At 45.3% G+C, this 20,257-nt stretch overlaps 1 protein-coding gene across 1 annotated transcript; it reads left to right on the forward strand.

Annotated features, from left to right (window-relative positions):
• The first annotated feature begins 4,667 nt into the window (after window positions 1-4,667).
• LOC128716166 (guanine nucleotide-binding protein subunit alpha homolog) lies at window positions 4,668-18,857 on the forward strand. The gene is made up of 6 exons (XM_053811087.1): window positions 4,668-4,869; window positions 11,175-11,313; window positions 11,397-11,605; window positions 18,086-18,217; window positions 18,289-18,428; window positions 18,500-18,857. Exons 1-6 carry the CDS (start codon window positions 4,684-4,686, stop codon window positions 18,855-18,857), a joined length of 1,164 nt encoding a protein of 387 aa, XP_053667062.1. The 5' UTR covers window positions 4,668-4,683.
• Window positions 18,858-20,257: the final 1,400 nt, after the last annotated feature.

Below are 20,257 nucleotides of genomic sequence, written 5' to 3' on the forward strand. Positions count from 1 at the left end.
GCAAACGACTCGATAGCTTAGAAAATATAGTACGAACAATAAAAATTCGCTGTAAATCGATCAAAAATAAATTAAATAACAAAAATGAAACATAAGCGCGCATCGAAAGCGCGCGATGTTTTCGCTTTTCGGAACAATATACAATATTCGGACAAAGATTTGTGTGATGGGGAAGCAGGAAAGCGTCGCAAACTGTATTCGATACAATCGCAATATAAAGGTTGTATAACCTTAATACTACTATACACACACACACAAACACATCTATTATTGAACAGTGGATTCGTGTAGTTTCGAAAATAAAAATCGAATCAAACGAACTGTGGCGAGGGGTGCGTTTCTTCGTCTGAATCATGGAGAATATCCGAACAACTACCGATCTTGAAGATCTTGACCTACGACAGAGAGTAACTTATTGAGTAGATCTCGCCCAGCGTTCTATCGCAGTGGAACTTTAAGGTTATCAAAGGTAGGATAAAAATGTGTAAAGGTAAAATATTTGATGAAGTAGGTAAGTAATTGTCTATTCCCGATTATATTTTAATTATTGGCAGAATGTTTTAATGTATAACTGATGTAATTTTAAGTACTTTTAGAAATGTTGTTCAAAACAGTTAAATGAAGAGTTTCGAATTGTGGCATGTAGTACATTCTATTCGTCAGGCATGACCGAATACGCCCGGACTGAGATGGGTTGATGATGTAACTGCATCCACCCGAAGGTTTGGGCTAAACACTTGTCGATTTATCTGAAGCTTAATAGATTTTGTAAAGGTTAGTACAAGGTAAAAATACGAAGCGTGACCTTCATTACTTTTGCAGAACATCCGAAAAGGATCAGGAATTCTATCAGCGAAAGATACTTGTTAACGTAAGAACTTTAAACTGTAATTGATATGCGAGTATTCATATGCTCCTTACAGTGCCATATCATTGTTTATGCAAACTTTCGATCACAACCATACAAATCCCATCGCATACCACCCTCACTTATCCCTAGCCTTGAAAATCAAAAGGCAACAAGATTGACGCTGTGGAAAGAAATTGTTCGGAGGTAAAACAAAAAACTTCTCTCCCGCCTTTCTGAAGAACTTCCCGGAACTTTATCGCGTGCAAATGGCTTCGCGTTTTTTTTTTGTTTGCACTTCTTTGCGTAACGCACGATGGAGACGCAACAGTGCATTCCCGGGTACGAAACGGCAATCAACATGTCATCTTTCGCTCTTACACTGGCACTGGCCGGCGTTGGCGCCAACGTGACCACCGGATTTGAATCCGCATCGGTTGTCCCTGTGTGTGTGTGTGCTGGTGAATAATTATGCATCCGTCACCGGGCGGGAGTCAAAGATTGCGTCGCATGACATAAGTCAGCGATGACGGAGTTGGCTTGTGGCACTTTGCGCGACACCGTACAATTAGCATAATAACAGCCGGGAATTACCCCGCACTGTACGCGTGCGTGCGTGTATGTGTGTGTGTGTGGTTGAGGAGGGGTGGTTGGTACGTGTTTGCGTGAGTGGTTTTCCTTTTGTACGCGGATGCAATAATCAACCTCTGACTCTTTGGCCACTTGACGCACAGGCGAGCAGGTTGATTGCAATAAATGTTTTGTATGAATTTACTCTTTTCTCTCTCGCACTCTCTCTTGAATGAATCACCTCACAGCTGGAATAGATCGCATAAGAAATGGAGAAAGCCATAATTTACTCCACCCTTAGCGATCGAGTCACGATCATCGATCACGTCACTGCTGTTGACAAAAGGATCGTCAAATCGCTCTAATCACTCGAATGAAATAGCAGTTGTTAAGCTTTGATTGCATATGCGAGCAACGCTTGTTGATGACGTCATCAATCAAGGTGAAGATCGTACTGCAAAGATCAATCACTTGATGGAGGCATTGGAAGATATTTCGTTCCCCCGTTCGTAATCTTTGAAACAGATGGAAGTAGCTAAAAACATCTATAATTTTTACATTAAAGTGGGAAAAGTTCCTTCGTATGTGGGGATAATGTTGACATTTCGTTCAACGACCGATAACAGTCCCCTTTTCCATAGCTCCCTTATCACTTGGGAGTTTAATACAACTTATATCGAAACCATTCTGAAATAGGGGAAAGAACTCTATCCATCAAATAGCTCTTCGCCACTCGACCACGCATTTATGGTTAGCAACACGCTGTGTAACAATTCGAGGAATTTCATGAAAGACAACCACCCAAACTGGCCAAACAAGGGCCGACTCACCGAAAGCAAAACAAAAGCCTCCAAACATGGCGCCTTCAGCGCGGTGCAGAAAGCACAACCGCACCAAAAAAAAAACCCTTTTACTTTTGCAAATGCCAACACTTTCTGTCAAGGTTATACCACGACCACGGGCATTGGAACGGGAAGTACTGGGGTTGGCAAAAGGGGACAGTGCAAAGATGAACTCATTTGGGCTTTCTTTTGCTTACTCGAGCGTAAAATTGGTCGCCAGCAGTTATACGCGCACCACGTGTGTAACGCAAACATGCAGAAAATGGATGTCCTTGGCCCAAGTTCCTTCGCTCCACCAGACGCTTTTCTGGGGTTTCCCACCCTCTTCATGGAACATATCGGCGGGACAACGTGTTCACAGGAAGTGCTGAAGATTGGCAATAAGAAACAAAAAGCATCACAATGGACACGTGTCGGTTTTGTTCTCAAAGCTGCAGTCATTAGCTCATTACTTGATTAGATGACAATCTTGCAGTGCGTTTCATTTCCTGAATTCCAGCTTTTTTTCCTGCTACTTATCCACAATTACTACGTATAGAGCACCCGTACAGAGTCGCCGTTTGCCGTCATTAACCACGAGGGAGAACATTGAATGTTTTTAATTTACAACGGTCGTCACATCCTCCCAAAAGCGGCATGGTGCTTCGAATACATCGTACGTAAATGTGGCTCCGTCTCGCGACTAACATCTTTGATAGGTTTGATTAGCGGATGTGTGCTTTATTGGACAATTATGCACAAAGTCGCACCAACACGCGCATTTGCCCAATTCGTTTCACCGCGCTCCAACAAACCATGCCAAATTGATTCATTCATCGTCACAGGCAGCAGAACACTCTTCACGTCGCCTAAGGGCAAAACGTGACAATTGGGACAAAATGGACTGCGTGTGGTGCCGGTACCTAGTGACCGATATCGTCCAAGACGCCTATATGCCAACAGACACAGCCAACGAACGAAATCTTCTAAATCCCTCTCATAAATCCTGTCTTCATTGCCGGGTGGGAGCATAAACGGTGGAAAGAAACGTCGGTAAAGCCTGACCTAAAACCTGTCCCGAAGAATAACAAATCTTCGGTCGGCTTAAAGGGACATGCAAATCTTCTAGCTGCGGCAGCGATGCATCGGGCGGTACCTTGCAAAAGGGGTTTTATGTACATTTACTGGGCCCACCAGTACCTGTGGAACGCTTTTGGGGTGCCGGCGTAGGGACAAAAAAACAACTCACCGAAATTTGCAATTGAACGAAAGCAATTCGGTGGTAAAAAGTATTCAAGTACTGTGGAAAAACCTGCCGAACCCGTGTTGTTGCATCCGGTACTTTTGGGTTAGAGGGACAATAAACATAAAAGCATAAAAGGCGCTTACATTTCTCCTCCCTTCGTTGGGCTGTTGGGTGTTTTCCGTTCCGGCTACAGGTACGGCTTTTTTGCAATCGTTCGAACAAACTGCAAACGTCTAAAATTTTGTACATGAATGTACATGTGCTGGAAATTCACAAATCTCATATTATTCAATAATTTTGTTAACGAAAATTTGTTTATTGACTCAAATTAATATAAGTTTCTATTTGAAATTCTTTGTTAATCCACTTTAACAGGTTTTCAGCTATTCAAACATAATTTGTTTAGAAAAGAGACAGGATGGAAGAAAAAAGACGGAAAAGAACGTAGAGATCCGCATTCGAACGAAAAACATCGCATGCGGAATTGTTTGATTCCAGTGCGGACAGGCTGCACACTGTTGTACACGTTTCAATTCTTTTATGTTGTGATTATCACTTTTTTATTATAAATATTTTTTATAGTTGTAAACTATATTTTTGGAAGTTATTGTTGTTTTGTGTACAATAAAAATTATCATATATTATTTTTTGAAAATAAAGTGGTTTATTAAATGTGCAGTCCATATAATTTATTTATTTCAGTCAAAATAACAATCTCTAACTTTATTCAAGCTTTTTCGTACAAGAAACTCGTAAGAAAACCACGAATTACATGAATTTCTGTAATAAGAACTTAACCCACTAAAAAGCAATCCTCTGTAGGGACAGCAAATCCGCCCAGTGTGCGATGTTTTTCCCCCATACCGACCGGTCGGAACCGTCGTTCCCGTGCAGCCGCCGCCCATCACTAGTTTGCATCGTTCGCTCACGGCAGTAGGGTGCGTCGTGTTCACGTTCCGCCATTTTTTCGCGAAAAATACGTGTTTTCCGGCATTTTCCCAACCGAACCGGGTGCGTACGGAGGCCCGGTACTGTGTGGCACATTTTCCGGCACCGGGCAGGTGGATTCGTGGCCCGGAACGATGTGAAAAGTGCTGTGTTGTTGCGCCGGGGGGAAAAGTGCGTGCGTCACACCGCCAGCGCTTTGTTCGGATGAGCGAGTGTGCGTGTTTTCTGTGTGTGCGTGATGCGATTTAAAGATGGCGGCATCGAATAACAGGCGGAGAGAAAGCACTTTATCAAAATTATCATGCACGCGGTGTTGCGGCGATCTGTTCGGGTATTTGCTACGGCTCCGTGTCAGCCCGGAAGAGCTCGAGCAGCGGTATAAATCGCGCGAAATCGACAAATTTCTCGAGAAAGATAAACATGCGTTCCGGCGACAGGTACGACCGACGAGGGAAGATGCGATGTGTTTGGTGTGGTTTGGTGTGGGTGGGACCGGGAACGGGTGTGTTGTGCGTGTGCGGTTATAGGGGTTTTGAGTGAGGGGCATGAAAGGGGGTAAAAGGGATGGGCGTAGAATGGTGCGGTGCGGTATTGTTTGTTTGCTCCCTGTAATTTCTTCTCGCCGGTATACTAAACCCACCTTCAACCACCCGTTTGGGGGAGGATGGGCGATTAATTTACTGCTCTCAGGTTGGAATGTTTTCATGCTGTGTGAAAAAAGTTGTTCGATTCGGAAAAGTGGATGGAAAATGATCGTTCCACTGTGATTGGTGCGCCACCCAAATCAGCTGATTGGAGCCGTATTGTTGTTTTTGTTGTGCAACCGTGATGAAAACTGCGCCTGATTGTTGATTGTTGTGCCGTGTGTGTGTGTGCGTTTTTTTGGCCAAACAAAAAATCCATGCAACGTGCCCAGTGTGTGATGATTGTTTTGAAGAAGGTGATTCACACAGTGGGATATGACATCCGTTGGCGAATATCCGTGTTCGACATAAACCGCATGTTTTGCTGGCATGTTTCAATCTAGTCATCTTCGCCCAATGATCTAATGCTGCATGTTACTGTGAGAATGGTGAATTGTGAATAATCCATGCTGTAACACATTGAAATGGATTCCTAGCGTCAGAGTCAAACAAAAATGTCAACCGTTTTTGCAGCGGATTGAGTGCGTGTGTGTGTGTATGTGGGAGGTCTCCGTAACCAGCAAACGATTCAACTTCACCATATCACACACCGTTGCTAATTCCAACCACCCTCGGGGTTGGCTTCAACACAACCCCAACACACAGTAGGCGTATGCAAAAAAGCGCAACACCAACGTCCTCAACCCCTAAATGTTGTCGTGGGGTTGAATGTTTTCATTACAACCAAAAGGCAAATCGTTGGAGGGCATATTCACACACAGCAATCTCGCTGAGGGTCGTTTACTAAAACTCACCACACACCCTTTCCCGCATTGGTCCCTTTCGGGGGAGCATGCTGAAGTACCTACACACAAAAGGAAACAACGACAGTCGAAAAAACGACGACCCAGCAGGGGGAAGAAGAAATCGAAAATTCCCAGCTTCGCCAGACTCTGAAACGATCGGTTATTGGAAAGGAAAAAGGAAGAAAATGTTTATTCCTCTGTCTTTTTTTTTGCTCACTCTCTACCGTACAAACATTCTAATTTTGATTATTTTTATAATTTCATGCTCTCCGGCCGGTGTGGCACCTCTGTGATGGGAGTGGGAGATTAAATTGTACTTCTACCCTCGGAAACGCAAACCTGGCCCACAGCAGAGGCACACGAAAAGGCCAGAAACAGCAGCCAAAGGACAGCAAGGAAGGAAGATTCGGTCTTCCTGTGGACACACATACCGAGAATCGGTTGTGTTGATAAACAAACCATCGCGCTCCCCCGAAAAGCATATGCGGGACAGGATCGTTGCGGTGTTCTAGCGCTATATTTGATGCCCAGTAGCAGCAAGCATAAATGCTAAGCTACGAAAAAAGTCAGGATGATCACGCGATATAGGCCCCAGTCGTGGGGGGTGTATCTGCGTATACCGAATGAATATTTGTCCCCCATCAGTGGTCAGCTTACTATTTTTAAACCCCCGGGGAAATGCGTTTGGTTTTGTGTTTCTTAAGTAGTACCATTTGATACGATACGATCGTCGTATTTGTAGAGAAGCGTTGTGCTTGAAAGTAATTTTTATTTGTATCGCTACTTCGCTGAAGATTACAAATATTTCTTGGTGGAATTAAGATCACTTCCGAACATGTTCCATCGCTTCCAAAGAAATAGAGATCTAAACGCGATGAAACAATGAAGAAACATTCCGCACATCTTTATGCTCGGCTCGCATATCTCGATCGTTTGCGATCGGGTTTCATGCCTCGAAACGACCTTGCCCCCTCCCCCACATCTCTTCCTTTGTCTTTCTTTTTCCCCCTCACTCTACTTCGTTCCCTTTTTTGCCCTTGTTTTTCTACCTTTCGACGAACATTTCCGTTTAGTTGCGGTCAAAACTTTCGCCGCGCTCACCAAACCACAACGAACGTCACTCTATCCGGGAGATTTGTGTCGGTTGTGTGTGTGTTTGCGTTTTTTTTTTCTTTGGCTACATTCCCACCTGGGGTTGCTTTCTCTCTCCCCGGTACACCGTCCTGTCCAAAGGGTCGGTTGAGAAATGTTTGTCCATTTTTTGTATGTTGCTCAACGGAAACTCTGCTGCATGACGTGACAGAGACAGGATCCAACACGATTCGATCGTACATACATTTCGTTACCAAGAACTTGTCCAAGTCACCATGTGGCCGTGGATTATTACTGTAACCGTGCGTGCGTCAAAATTAACACACTAAACGTATATTAACGTACATTAATATCGTCTCCCACCCGATGTCGCTTTTCCTTCCCGTACGCGTTGGGAAAACATTGTCTCAAGAAAATGAAGTAAAATAATCAATATGAAGTGTAAAGTAACTGTTGTTTGCATACGAACATCCTGCATCCGGTTTTTTGGGCGGGAGAAAAGAAAATGTTGTATTCCGGGACGAAAAGAAATGGTGCCGTACCGTTTTCGTATGTCTTCTGGATGTACGCAACGTTCGTCATGCGTTTTTTTAAGCCATGTTATTTTGCTGTCATGTAGAAATTATTCACTCGTTGGGGTATTGATTGCAACTTTTTTAAAGTACTGATCTAAAAATGGATTTCGTTTGGGGGACCTTTTTAAACGTCGAACACAACGTACTGCCCCTAAAATACGTTCTTATCTATTGTATGTTTTGAGTTAAATTAGTAGCAGAACTTGTTTACACTTCGTATAATCTCGAGAGCATGCCCTTTAAGACCGCATTTTAATCAGTCAATAGCACGAATGCGTTCATCTTGAGTTTCTTCATTTTCCGGAAGTTGGTCGACATTTAACGATCATCGAAACAACACAAAACCCCTCAAGATGAGCACCGAATTCGCCACGAATGAGGTCGATTACATATTTCCTTATCAACAACCCGTAAAAAAAACAAAGGTCAACGGTGATCTTTGCTGCCTGGCAGACTAGAAACAGCTTTGAAACACAAAATCCCCTCCGAACCCCAGAAAAAAAAACACTCCTTAATGATTCCTCGATAGTATTTAAATAAAACAAACATTTCCGAAAAACAAAAAAAAACTGGAACGAATAGACGTAGACGAACTGTTTGACATTGACCTAACGGCAACGAAAGGTGTCAGCACTCGCGATGTGTCTTTCCTCGGCATCGTGTATCAACCGTTCGAGCAGCGATCAATTCGTGACGATGAAGATCGAATCCAGAGTCGAACCGCTGGCCCGTCTCTCTCCTCCACCTTCCCAGATTGCGCAGAACGCAGCGTGTGGTGAAAGAGAACGCACTTGTCCGCGGTTGGTGTGGTTCACTACTATCGGCAAACTTGTAAACAATGTTAATTGGACAAATGAATTACACATTGGCGTGCGCAATTGTGGGTGCACGGGTGCTCTGCTGCGCACGATGGTAATTCGAAGTGCGTTGCAGATGGACGACACTTCCTCTCGCAACTGGAAAGGGAAAGTATTTGGGGCCAAGAAGAGGGCAGCGTCGTGGCATAAAAACTCCCCAAGTTTTAGACGTACATTTGTCACATCGAGGATATGCCCTTCACTGACAAATAAAACAGTTACCCGAACAAAGAAGAGCAGAAAAGAGAGAGAGAGAGAGAGAAAGAGGAATCGATTATCATTCAATGGTTGATGGTCGCATTTCTTTTACTGCCCTTTGTCTGGTATCGATATGAACCGGTGGCAGAGGAAATTTAATTTCCCGTCGACATCGTATCTACTACGGCTGGATTACAATCTGCTCTCACTCGCGATCATTGTTTTTGCTTCAAGTCTGCAGTTCCGGGAGAAGAGAAAGCGATTAGCACCACCGCTTGAAGGTCACCGTTGTGCGACACTGTACGCCGTGAGGCCAATTTTGATTTATTGCTATTGATTCATCCGCAATCGCGAGCGGGGATGAGATTACCGATGGAGAGCGCGTGCCACGATCGTCTCTCATGTTCGTGCCATGGCCCACCCCGACATCGATTGTTGTCTCGCGGGGCAATATCGCCCTGCTGCGCTCAGAAAGCGCTACTTGTTGTGACTGCGGTGACCCAGAAAGGAGGCACCCTTTGGCACCGATCCGACGACGACGACGACATCTCGTGATCGCGGATACACACAAACAAACCCAGATCAACCGAGAGAGATCCCCTGCGTTCTCGGTCAGGCGCGCATCTTGAAGCGCCAGGCGCGCGACTTCGCAGTTCGCCGATTTGCCGTCGACGGAGATGATGAACAAGTACGTCCCGGTTTGTCCCGCAAGTCGGCATCTTTGCCTTTGCCGCGGAATGTATCGCACTGCCTGTGTGCAAAGTCAGGGCCCTCGGTGGAAGGACCGAGCAAGAGGCAAGAAGCGAGAATGCCTAGCGTGCGTCGTGTACGGCGTTTAGCGAAAATATTTATGTTTTGTTTCCACCTTTTGCTACCGCTTGATTGTCATCGTTGTAACTGTCGCTACCGGTGGCAGCAGCATCGCACCCTTCTCGGGGTCGCGTTTCTCGTCGTCGCGATGTCGGAATGGCGGCGTGCTTGCTTTTTCCCTTTTTCTACTAGAAGACTCAGCGCTACTCATCTGTTTCTTTGCTCGTCAAGTGAGAAGTGCATCGGAGTGCAACGCAACACAGTACATCATGCCCCACGAGGGTTTATGTTTGCTCACTTAGGAAAGGTTTGTTTACTGGAAAGCACCGTAGTAGTAGAACGCTACGGGCGGCCGCAGTCACAGTGGCGTCTAGCTGATCCTATCCGTTGTTTACTGAGGTCGATTTAAACATTTCAAATGATAAGCCCTCCATCCAGATACGATGGAGCAATTTCTCTCCGATGGGGGTATTATGTTTGATTGTGGTTCCTTATATGTTTGCTCGTGTCTATTCCTTTTTATAGTGAAAAGAATGCATATAATGTAAAAAAACTCCTCGAAGAAGGCGATTCAGGCAAGCAGGATGATCAATGAGGAGAGGTGCTAATGGACTGGCTCACGATCATGTCTAGGAAGGCTTCGTGATATAGCCGCTAAAGACGAACCGTACTCTCCCGCGGCCACGGCAGCCAAAAGTGGGTTAACGAAGGCCATCATCGCGTCGCGCGGACGTTATGTTGCCCAGCATAAAAGCATTCTTGTAGCATATTTTTGTTTTTAGCTCACACATTACCACGATCTTCAACTCCTCCACCCGGGCGTGAAGCATCACTTTCACTCGGCCAGGGCTAGGGGCACGGGTGGAACAAATATTCCATCCCTAACAAGATCGCAAGTCAAGATAGATCACCTTTAACTGTAACCGCACGATTGCGAGTAAGGGTGTAAAAGTGATAAAAGGTTCGATTTAAATGTGGCGACTCCCTGTGGCTGGTCCGTGGAACAAGGCTCATTAGAGGACCAACGCTTTACTAACGGAATCAGCGATATGGTCAGATTTATGGTGCAACAATCTGTTGCGGCTGGTGCTGCGTCGAATTGCAGCTAATTGAAAAATCTGATTACCCTCTGCGCGTAGTGACGCTGGACGTTGCATTGAATTATGGCACGTGTGATGGTTGCGGTGGCTAATTCGTTCAACGCTCCAATCAATTCACCTCTCGTTGGGGTGTAAAATAAGTTGGTCAAACCGTTGCGAATCGGCCCGTTTCATTTGCAAGATCGTGGAGAGCCCTCAACTGATATGTAGGTGTGGGAATTATTCAGATTTAAATTTTATGTATGCAAGAAATGAATGAAATGCAGGTAACCAGTTGGCTACAGATGTTGAAACGCATCGAAACCACCGTACCTGTCAGGGGTTAGGAGAGCCCTAAAACCTATTTCCACCGGAGGACAGATTGATTTACACCCTTTACCTTGTACCTGAGGCGTGTTATAATCCGTTTACGAAACTTATCGCTTTCCGTCATAAAGCTTTTACGTCATAATGTGCGAAAGATCTTCAGAGCATCAGTCTGTAACCCCTTTTCGGAACGACATTTGTTGGGGACCGCAATAGAAGTTTATGAGCAACAACAAACCTGCACCATTCCGTCCTTTACCTGTATCGATGGGAAAATATTTATGTTTCCTACTTGCTGCGCGAGGGAATTATGAATGTTTTGTTAGCTTTAAAGATATCTTATTTCCCCCAAAACTCCTATCCGCTTCTTCGCAGGTCAAGTTGCTGTTGCTGGGCGCAGGCGAATCCGGTAAATCGACGTTTCTCAAGCAGATGCGAATCATCCACGGGATCAACTTTGAGCCCGAACTAATTAGAGAATACCAACATGTGATCTACCAAAACATAGTCAAAGGTAAGGGCCACATCGGCACAAGCGAGTAGTTGCAGGATTTGGTGTTAATATCCGTGTCCTTTCGTTCATTTCCCTCCCCGCAGGCATGCAAGTGTTGTGTGACGCTAGAGATAAGCTAGATATACCCTGGGAGCACCCGACATCGCAGCTAGCCGCGAACGAAGCGATCATGTTTCACAGCGGCTGCCTGCTGGACGCAGAACAGTTCCACCAGTACGTTCCGCTCATTAACATCCTGTGGACGGATGGCGCCATCCGGAAGGCGTACGATCGACGAAGGGAGTTCCAAATTGTAAGTCGCAGTCGATCGAGTCCTTATACGTGTGAGGATGGGGAGACAAAGAATCCGCAACATTGCGAAAGGAGAATGAAAGTCACGTACGGTTTTGCGAGTTGATCGATTAAACGGATAATTACTGCGTTTGAATGTTCGCGGTGTGCAACGATTGTGTTTACACACAAAGTGTACGGTGATGTTGTTTGGTGTGACGATTGTCAACATATTTATGATTCACGTCTGATCGCCACATCTACGGTGAAAGGAAAAAAGCGAGCGTCATATGTTTGCAGCGCGTGTGCTGTTGTTGCTAAAATGCTTCGCCAAGGGTCTAAACGACGGCACGCAACAAATGCCTGTTGTGACACATGGGGGGAAAAACACATTGTTTGCAAACCTACCCAAACGGGAGGATCATCGTTGGACGAATGGCGCGCGTCCTCCGAGTCACGTACGAAAGCGATGACGATGAATACAACGACGATCTTGATCTTGAGAGAAACAGAAACGTTAAACTGTAGGATGGAGAGATGATTTCGTCCGCAAGTGCGTTAGTTTGTTGAGCAGAACAGTGTGGCCGTTTTTTGTTTTTATTAACTCTACGAGATGAAATGGGGGAAACATTGAGGATGGTCTCTACACTGGACCCCTCCGTTTCAATCGCGGTTTTTCTTAGTTCGACCCAGTGTCCTAGAGTAGCTACCACCCCGGTTTCGTGAAGACGAAGCAATTTCGCGAAAACGGCCAAAGGTTAAGCAGTTGTAAAAATGACATTTTATGAGCGGTGTCCAATTTTATGGCCCCACTATTTCTAACGGAACGCGTAACGAAGGTCGTGCGAATGGGTTTGCATACGCGCCTCAGCCGTCTCCGTTGGAGAAGGACGTGAATCGACACCAGTAATTAAAGCGATGCGGAATTAACTGCACAACACACTAAGTCTGCTGGAATTAGCTACTTCATAGACATCACAGTATCGAATGACCAGAGATAGAGAGATCATCTGAGCGTAACACATCGGTGCGTCTGCATGCATGATTAGTATCAACACATCAAACCTTCGGCAGTGGCGAGCAGTCTGTAGTCACTCAACTCGTCCGCCACTTCGTTTATCAATAGCCAATAGAGCTGTATACCAGGAATGGAACGTTGGAGAAGATTATTTCCCACGAAAACCTGTTGCCTGCCATGCACGCCGAATGGGTAGTTTAAGACGAGCTTATTAATTTGCGTTAAATCACCATCTCCCGACCGGCGGGGCAAATATGTGGCATCATTTCTATTGGACCAGCTCCAAACAAACGCACCCAGCTGCCGATCGTCAGTAGCCAACAATTCGCGAAACGCGCCTTTATTGAGCGCGCTTTTCTTATGCTGTCTGATTCGAACCAGCTGGCCCAAAACCTACCTCCTTGACCGTTTGGCATGTTGTTGTTGTTGTTCCCGGTGTTTAGGAACCGGTCGAACGCATTTCGGTGTGGTTCGAGCAGCAGAAGCAACTCTTCCCCGCACTGTCGAATGGTGGCGGTGCATCGACTTTCTTTTGCTTGTTTCAAGCCCTACCGTAAAACATTCCGCTCATGTGAATCCCATAACTCACATGATTATGTTTCCTTTTTTTTTTGTTCGTTTGCTACACGCAGCTGCTTGCCTTGCTTGCTTCCTCGAACAATGTCTTCTTCGGGGAATAGGAAGACTTTTTTTTTGCACCGATCCGCACTGCTTCGATAAAGCAAGATGATGATGATCATGATGATGATGGAGAAACACTCGCCGGATGGGCCTTGACCTAGAAAGCGGTTATTTTTTCCTGGCTCTCCCGCGGTCAGGAATAAAATTCCGCCTGTCAGCTGCTTGGACTAGCAGCTCCCCGTGGCCAAATAGACTGACGAGAGTTGGCTCCCGATTGAGGTTGATTATCTGAAAGTGAAGCGGGCGGGAAGAGTTGCGAAAACTGGCCAACTCTCTTTTTACCCGGTGATTTATGTGACGAAAGATTTCCTTTTGGATGTGCTTTCTCGCGATGGCGCGGTATGGGCGGGGGGAGGGAGAATCGGTTAGACGGGTTAAAATGATCTTTCACCACCGGTGGACTCGTCCGTACAAATCAAATCGGGCTCGATATTAGCAACAATATTTACACCACAAGTTGTTATCGTTCCTGTTTGTGTTCCAGTTTTGGTATGCAAAAGGGAGGCAACAATAAAAAAAAAGTGCAGCAGCTCCGCAATTTCTCCCGGTTGCGCGCGCACGCCAATGGTACGAACTACGATAAATAAATAAATAATCTCAATTGAAGCGCACTAATTAAATGAAAATGGTGCGCGCACACATTCGCTACTAACCATTGCGCGTCCCGTACCGATGTGCCGCCGGGACGAGGTCAGGTGATCTGCGGCCAATCTGGTTTTTCTCGATCGATCGATCGATCAGCCTTCGACAAACCATAGACGGGGCGAGTTGGGCGAACTCGAACATGCCCGCAGCCGGGCGTCGGAAAGGCAACGAGTGGTGCTACAAATGTGCAATGTATCACAAACACCGCATTTGCACACATTATAAGCCCACTAGTGGATGCTGTGTCATTGCTTATTGACTATCGGTATGGATGGGTGCAACTATACCTCCGCCATCGATCGCACAACGTCGATCGTTAGCGGTGCGGGGCCAGTTTTTCACTGCGTAATCTTCGCTGCCCACAATGGTCTGCTTATAGCGTTCGTTTGCCAATCATAATCGGGCTGAAAGGATTCAATTTTAATTTCAAAATCCACCACGATCGTTTGCTTACTTTAATAAAGCCTGAGAAAAATGATCGTGGGTGATGTATGTATTTTTTTCCTCTCTGTGTGTGTGTCATAATTTAAAATAAACCAACGAGACATTCTCACGCTCGCGCTGGCGACAACTGTTCAATGATGGTTTTAGTCCGTTTGGAAAATGATAAACACATAAACCCGGCATCGGTTGGGATTAATCGCAGCATCGTGCGCTTGTCGTTCGGTATGATATGGCAGCAGCGAGGCAAAATAAATAACAAAACCGGTGGTTCTTGGAAATAAATGCGAACATTTATTTAGCATGAAGTGTCGACATCTTGTCGTACGCCGGGCCGGTGTCTTTCTTGCCCCGCGTCATAATGGACCGCAGACCGGTGAGGGTGAGTGGAAAACCGGCGCTGGTATTGATACCGCGCGTCCCATTTCCGTAAGGTACAATCGATCGCAAACCAGGCAACAGAAAGCTCCCATTAACGGATTATTCCCGTCCGCGCGTTGTAATGCGTGTATTTAATTTCAATTTTAATTAAATTTATGACAACCACAGGCAACATTGCTGGCACGTCGCCCGGGGACGGTAAGGACACCAACACGGGGTAGACATACTTTCGCAAGGTCCCCGGCAATGTATGAATGAACGCGCGAAACGAGAAGCCGTTTGCGCGAGGATTAAGATTTTATGTAACTTGTCGATCTCGAACCGTCGGTTGATGCTGGTGGTCGTCGGACTTGCCTCTAAAGGCGCGAAAGGGAACGTCCAACAGGCGCAAGAAGCTTGTAAAGGAACAAAACGCCAATGCGTTGTATGACGAGCGCCGTATGTTGATGGTAATAAACCACCACGCGAAAGCAAACGGTGCATGGTACCGATCCGCGAGGCCCAGCTGGCACTGGAGGTGGGTTTTTCTCGCCTCCACGCTTTGCAAACACCGGCTGTGGCGGTGAACCATATTGGAATGGTAAAATAATACGCTAACGGTGGCAAACCATTCTGCAACGTTACTGACGCGGGACGGTGGTAGAAAATGCAGCTTACAAGCTGTGTGGCGTATTGCGTGGTCACATGTGGTGCAACAGTTAGACCCGCACACTAATCTTTGGAGACCGACTGACGTGCGTGTGCACGTGTGTGTGTGTGTGTGGGAGAACAAGAATCCGGGAGATTGATGTTGGTGGCAATTACACCCGCCAGTAATGGTTGCTTACACCGCTTCTTCTCACCTTCGGGATTGATTCTGGTCCTGCGGGCAGGCGACTAAGCGCATTACCGCCGGCTTAAAGCCTATACGTCCCAGCGACTTGACTGATGAGAGCTAAACGGCGTATAAATTGACTGTTTAGTGGAACTAGTTTCATTAGCAAATGATGCATGCAGGGAGAAACAGGTGGGCATATCTTGAACGGAATCGTTAAATGGAACTGCAGGGTATGAGTTTTCTGTGATGGATTATTTAGAAAAAAAAAGAAAACCGGCGCTGCTGCGCGTTCTCTAATGGTGGTTTAGCTTGTTGATTAAAGTTGTGTATGGAGGTAGAAATTAAAATTCCCGCCATGTCGTTCGTTGCTATATTCCATTCGAAGGTATGAATGATTGTATTGGTCGATCTGGATCATAACATTTCATATCATCGTAGTTTATTGATAAGATCACTTCTGCAACTTTCGGTCTCGACATTCATTATTATGAGAAACTGAAGTTTAGACAAATGGATTTTTTTCGCAGCCAATACATATATTTAATACGTGTAAATATTGATATGATGGAAAAGTCTCGATCATGGCAAATTTTGAAGATCTTGGTGATCAAGCTGCCTTGGAAGAATGTCATAGTTCAAACTCGAGGGTCTGACTAACTCTGTCTGTCTAACTGACATAGACATGACTTACGGTTCTCTAACATATCAGATGCTTCGCTCAGGCAGGCCTAATGTAGAGATCATCCCGTAGGATTGCACAGACAGCGGGAACTTTGACCTGAATTAAAACGAAGGCAACGAAGGTAATCGCATCCTTAGACTCATCATATCAAGGTGATCGTATGCTGAGTATGATCTAAAAAAATCTAAATTTCCAATACCCACACACGCCTCTCAGGGATTGATTCTTCCCAAAGCTGCGAAAAGCTGGAAGATCCGTTCTCGAAGGAAATGTTGGTAGAGATTTTTGTCCTCGTATGTGAGGAAGTATAGTAGACGAGCCACAGTAAAAAGCTCTGTTGTTCAAGAATTAGAGTTCGGAACCCTCTGAAGTGTATGCTTTTGAACAGAGTTCTACTTATCATGTTATTAAGATAACATCGGACGACTCATTCAGTAACTCAGATAATCTACTAAGGAGTTGTAGTCAAAATCGCCCAAATGTTCCAAGTGTCCGAATGCTTGATCGTTCCAAATATGTGTGATCTATGTATCTTCTGTGATCTCTTCGAATGCTCACAATTGCAATACTGGTGATTAACGCTGCTACAAGAGCTCCTCAGTTGCCTTGTGCTCAATATGTATTCGGTTGTTCGGAACGTTTGGTGCTGCCAAGTTAAAGTTAAGTCAAGTTATGGACATTGCCAAGCACTACCCACATATTTTCCTTGCCAAAGTATCTTCAGTGTAAGTTTCGTAATAGTTCTCTGGGTGTTTTACGCCTGTAAATATATCGATTAGTATAGAAAAGCGTAATTAAATATGCTAAACTCCTTATAGCTTCCAAAATCTATTCGCTTACATCCATGCTTATTAACGTTTGGGGAGTCGTTTGAATTTGGATATGAACTAGGGAAGCGTTTTTCGCTATTTCAATTATCCTTTCCCTTCTATGGTATGCAAATTCGAACTGCCATGCGAGTATGTGTGCGGGAGGTGTCTCGAAAAGTGATCCAGATTATCGGTTTAATAAAGGGCACCAAACGGTTCCACCACACGCACGCTCACACATACAGAGAAGAACCCCTCACGGTTTAGTGGAAATCGCAACGGCACGAATCCACGGGCAACCTTCTCCCCGGCACGAAACGAGACACTATCGAAGGCGAGAGTGTTATTCAAATTATAATATTTCCGATGCCTTTCTATCGATAAGGGACAGAAGAGTTGTTTGGACGGGTGACGGTACGTACTCGCCTTGGTTCTGTTGTGGTGGGCAAAAGGGACCCGCAGCAGGAGGGGATGTAGTTGGAAGTTGGTTCAAGAAACAAGTACACACACGTACAGCTAGACACTGGTCTTTTGCATTGGAACACATTGGGAAGGGACAAATTGGGGTAGGGTGAGAGATGGCCCTCTTGCGCGATATGTTGCTCTGCTGAATGTAGGGCAATGTTCTTGGCAGGCAGTGCAGATTGTTTGCATAAGATTAGCCCAGCGCCGTGTGGATCGTGTGACGGACTTGTACGTGGACGGCCGGTACGGTGACGCCGGTGAACGGAGTTCATTATACGGATTGGTCGCTGTCGGTGGCGGCGAAAACGGAAAGCGATCGAACGAACCGTGGCACTGCCGTTTGCCCTCACGACCCGTCCTTAATTGGGCGATTATATTTGCGTTAAGCTATTGAAACACTTAACCGTACGTAGCGCGATGGCAGTAGTTGTATTCCGATCGATTCGCAAAGCTCCAGGACATTGCGTTGATAACATTCGTCTGTACTCGTGCATTCTTTACTCCGTGTTAAAATATTGTTGATAAAGTCTACATTAATAACATTTCTTTTCTTACCTTTTTAGAGTGATTCTGTTAGTTATTTCCTAGATGAATTAGACCGAATATCGAGGTTAGATTACAAACCCACCCATCGTGATATTTTGCACTGTCGCAAAGCAACTAAAGGTGTATTTGAGTTTACGATAAGGATACAGGTACGGTGGAGAACGTTGTAGAAGATGGTGCTGTAAACGGTAACAACCCTAAAAATCTCTTCCACTTTTAGAACATTCCATTTGTGTTCGTTGACGTCGGAGGCCAGAGAACACAGCGCCAAAAATGGACCAAATGTTTCGACTGCTCCGTCACGTCGATTCTGTTTCTCGTATCGACCTCCGAGTTCGATCAGGTGTTAGCTGAGGATAGGTGAGTAGTAAACAGGCGCGTCAACGTCGCCGCCCAACTCCGACCACTGAACCTTCGTTTGTCATTGGCAGGAAAACGAATCGTTTGGAAGAGTCACGCAACATCTTCGATACGATCGTGAACAATACCACGTTCCAGGGTATTTCGATCATACTGTTCCTCAACAAGACGGACCTCCTGCAGCAGAAGGTGAAAAACCCGGAGACGGACATCCGCTGGTACTATCCACAGTTCACCGGCAACCCCCACTCGATCCTCGACGTACAGAACTTCATCCTGCAGATGTTTATGAACGTGCGGAAAAACACCAAAACGCCCATCTACCATCACTTCACCAATGCGGTCGATACGCAAAACATCCAGGTCGTGTTTAGTTCGGTGAAGGACACCATACTGCACCGCAACCTGTCCGCGCTGATGCTGCAGTAGTAGCGTCCGCCTGGGTTTGGGTACTCTACGAGGAGTTCCCTTTCTCTTCGTTTTACTTTCCCTGTTTTTTTTTCGTTTCACCACTGTTTGCCATAAGAACAATACAAGAAACGTACGTACGGCCGTGATCCTGTCTGACTGAACAGGAGAAGAAGCAGCTCTATTGTTATGCTAAGAGGGTATTGTACATAGATGATATTGTGCGTAGGCACATGTATGTGGGTGTGTAGTGCGCTTTGGATTTGTTCGTTTAGCTCGTTGTTCTGTTGTGGTGGGTTAAACCTTGATGCCACCTTTGGTTCTATTTCTATCCGCTCGATCGTACCCCAACGTATCTCCAGTATCGAGAGATACGCTCGTGAGATCCCAAAAGGTAAAGGTGAAATATTGGTTTGAAATATTATGAACTTAATTACAGAATGAACTCGAATTTCAATTACCACCGTTACTCATTTACACACCAGCTGTACTGCCTGAGGCAACATTGTAAACAATGCTTTCCCCGTGTGAATTCATTTTGCGTGGGATTTGCGCCCTAAAATCATTAAACCGCTCTCTCAAAACATCCAGTTGCTAATGTATATGAATTTGGGTTGGATTGTTTCATGCCCATCAAAGAATCTCCACTTTGAACTGATATCCATTTTATTTCTTTCACAAAAACCAACACCGAGAGGCTTTTGGGGAATAAACAGCTACTCAACGAACAACCAAAAGTCCGATCAATTGGAATGGCAAATAGACAAACCGGCAGAAAACAAAACAAACAAATCACGTTATACAAAAACAACACACAGAACGGATGCACAATTTACACCAAAAACCAAAAACTAATTTTAATCATAAAATCATGTTCATAATACGACATCTGTGTACACGCGGTTAGGGCAGCGCTGGTCTCATTGGGCTGGCGACATGAAAGGGAAAGGACGATGATCAATCGAGCAACAGATTAATGTGGTTAGCGGAGTAAGGAAACGTAATACTGCAAACCAAACCACCGGGAGGGATGAACTTTCGCGCGGTGGGCAATCTTTGCGTGCCGGGTGGGAACAACGCGTGCAGGCGGTGTAGGAATTGTTGTGTGAATTCGGGAAAACATAGTGAAATAGTACAATGCACCCTGCGATTGCCTAATCAACTGAAACCTCTTCCTCTCTCGTATTAGTCATACATTATTTGCCATATCGCGTTGAAGGCCGTGCTAGTGGAGGGGGTCGAGCGAATAATTTTGCGTTTTAGCGTATGTTTAGAACAATTTGTCGCTATTTTACTGTAATCTGGAATACTTTTGTTCACATCGTATGGAGAAAAAACAGCTGTAACATCGAGTGTGCCATAAGAGCGCGTGTGTTTATCGGCACGGACATTGATTTCTTTATCCCGAATGCACACACCTA

This window comes from Anopheles marshallii, chromosome 3, assembly GCF_943734725.1.
Source record: "Anopheles marshallii chromosome 3, idAnoMarsDA_429_01, whole genome shotgun sequence".
NCBI classification, from domain to species: domain Eukaryota; kingdom Metazoa; phylum Arthropoda; class Insecta; order Diptera; family Culicidae; genus Anopheles; species Anopheles marshallii.

Coding starts and splice junctions, on each gene's coding strand:
- LOC128716166 (XM_053811087.1), top strand. CDS start 4,684: ATGGCGGCATCGAATAACAGGCGGAGAGAAAGCACTTTATCAAAATTA. Junction 11,314..11,396: donor CTACCAAAACATAGTCAAAG/GTAAGGGCCACA, acceptor CCCTCCCCGCAG/GCATGCAAGTGTTGTGTGAC. Junction 11,606..18,085: donor GACGAAGGGAGTTCCAAATT/GTAAGTCGCAGT, acceptor TTACCTTTTTAG/AGTGATTCTGTTAGTTATTT.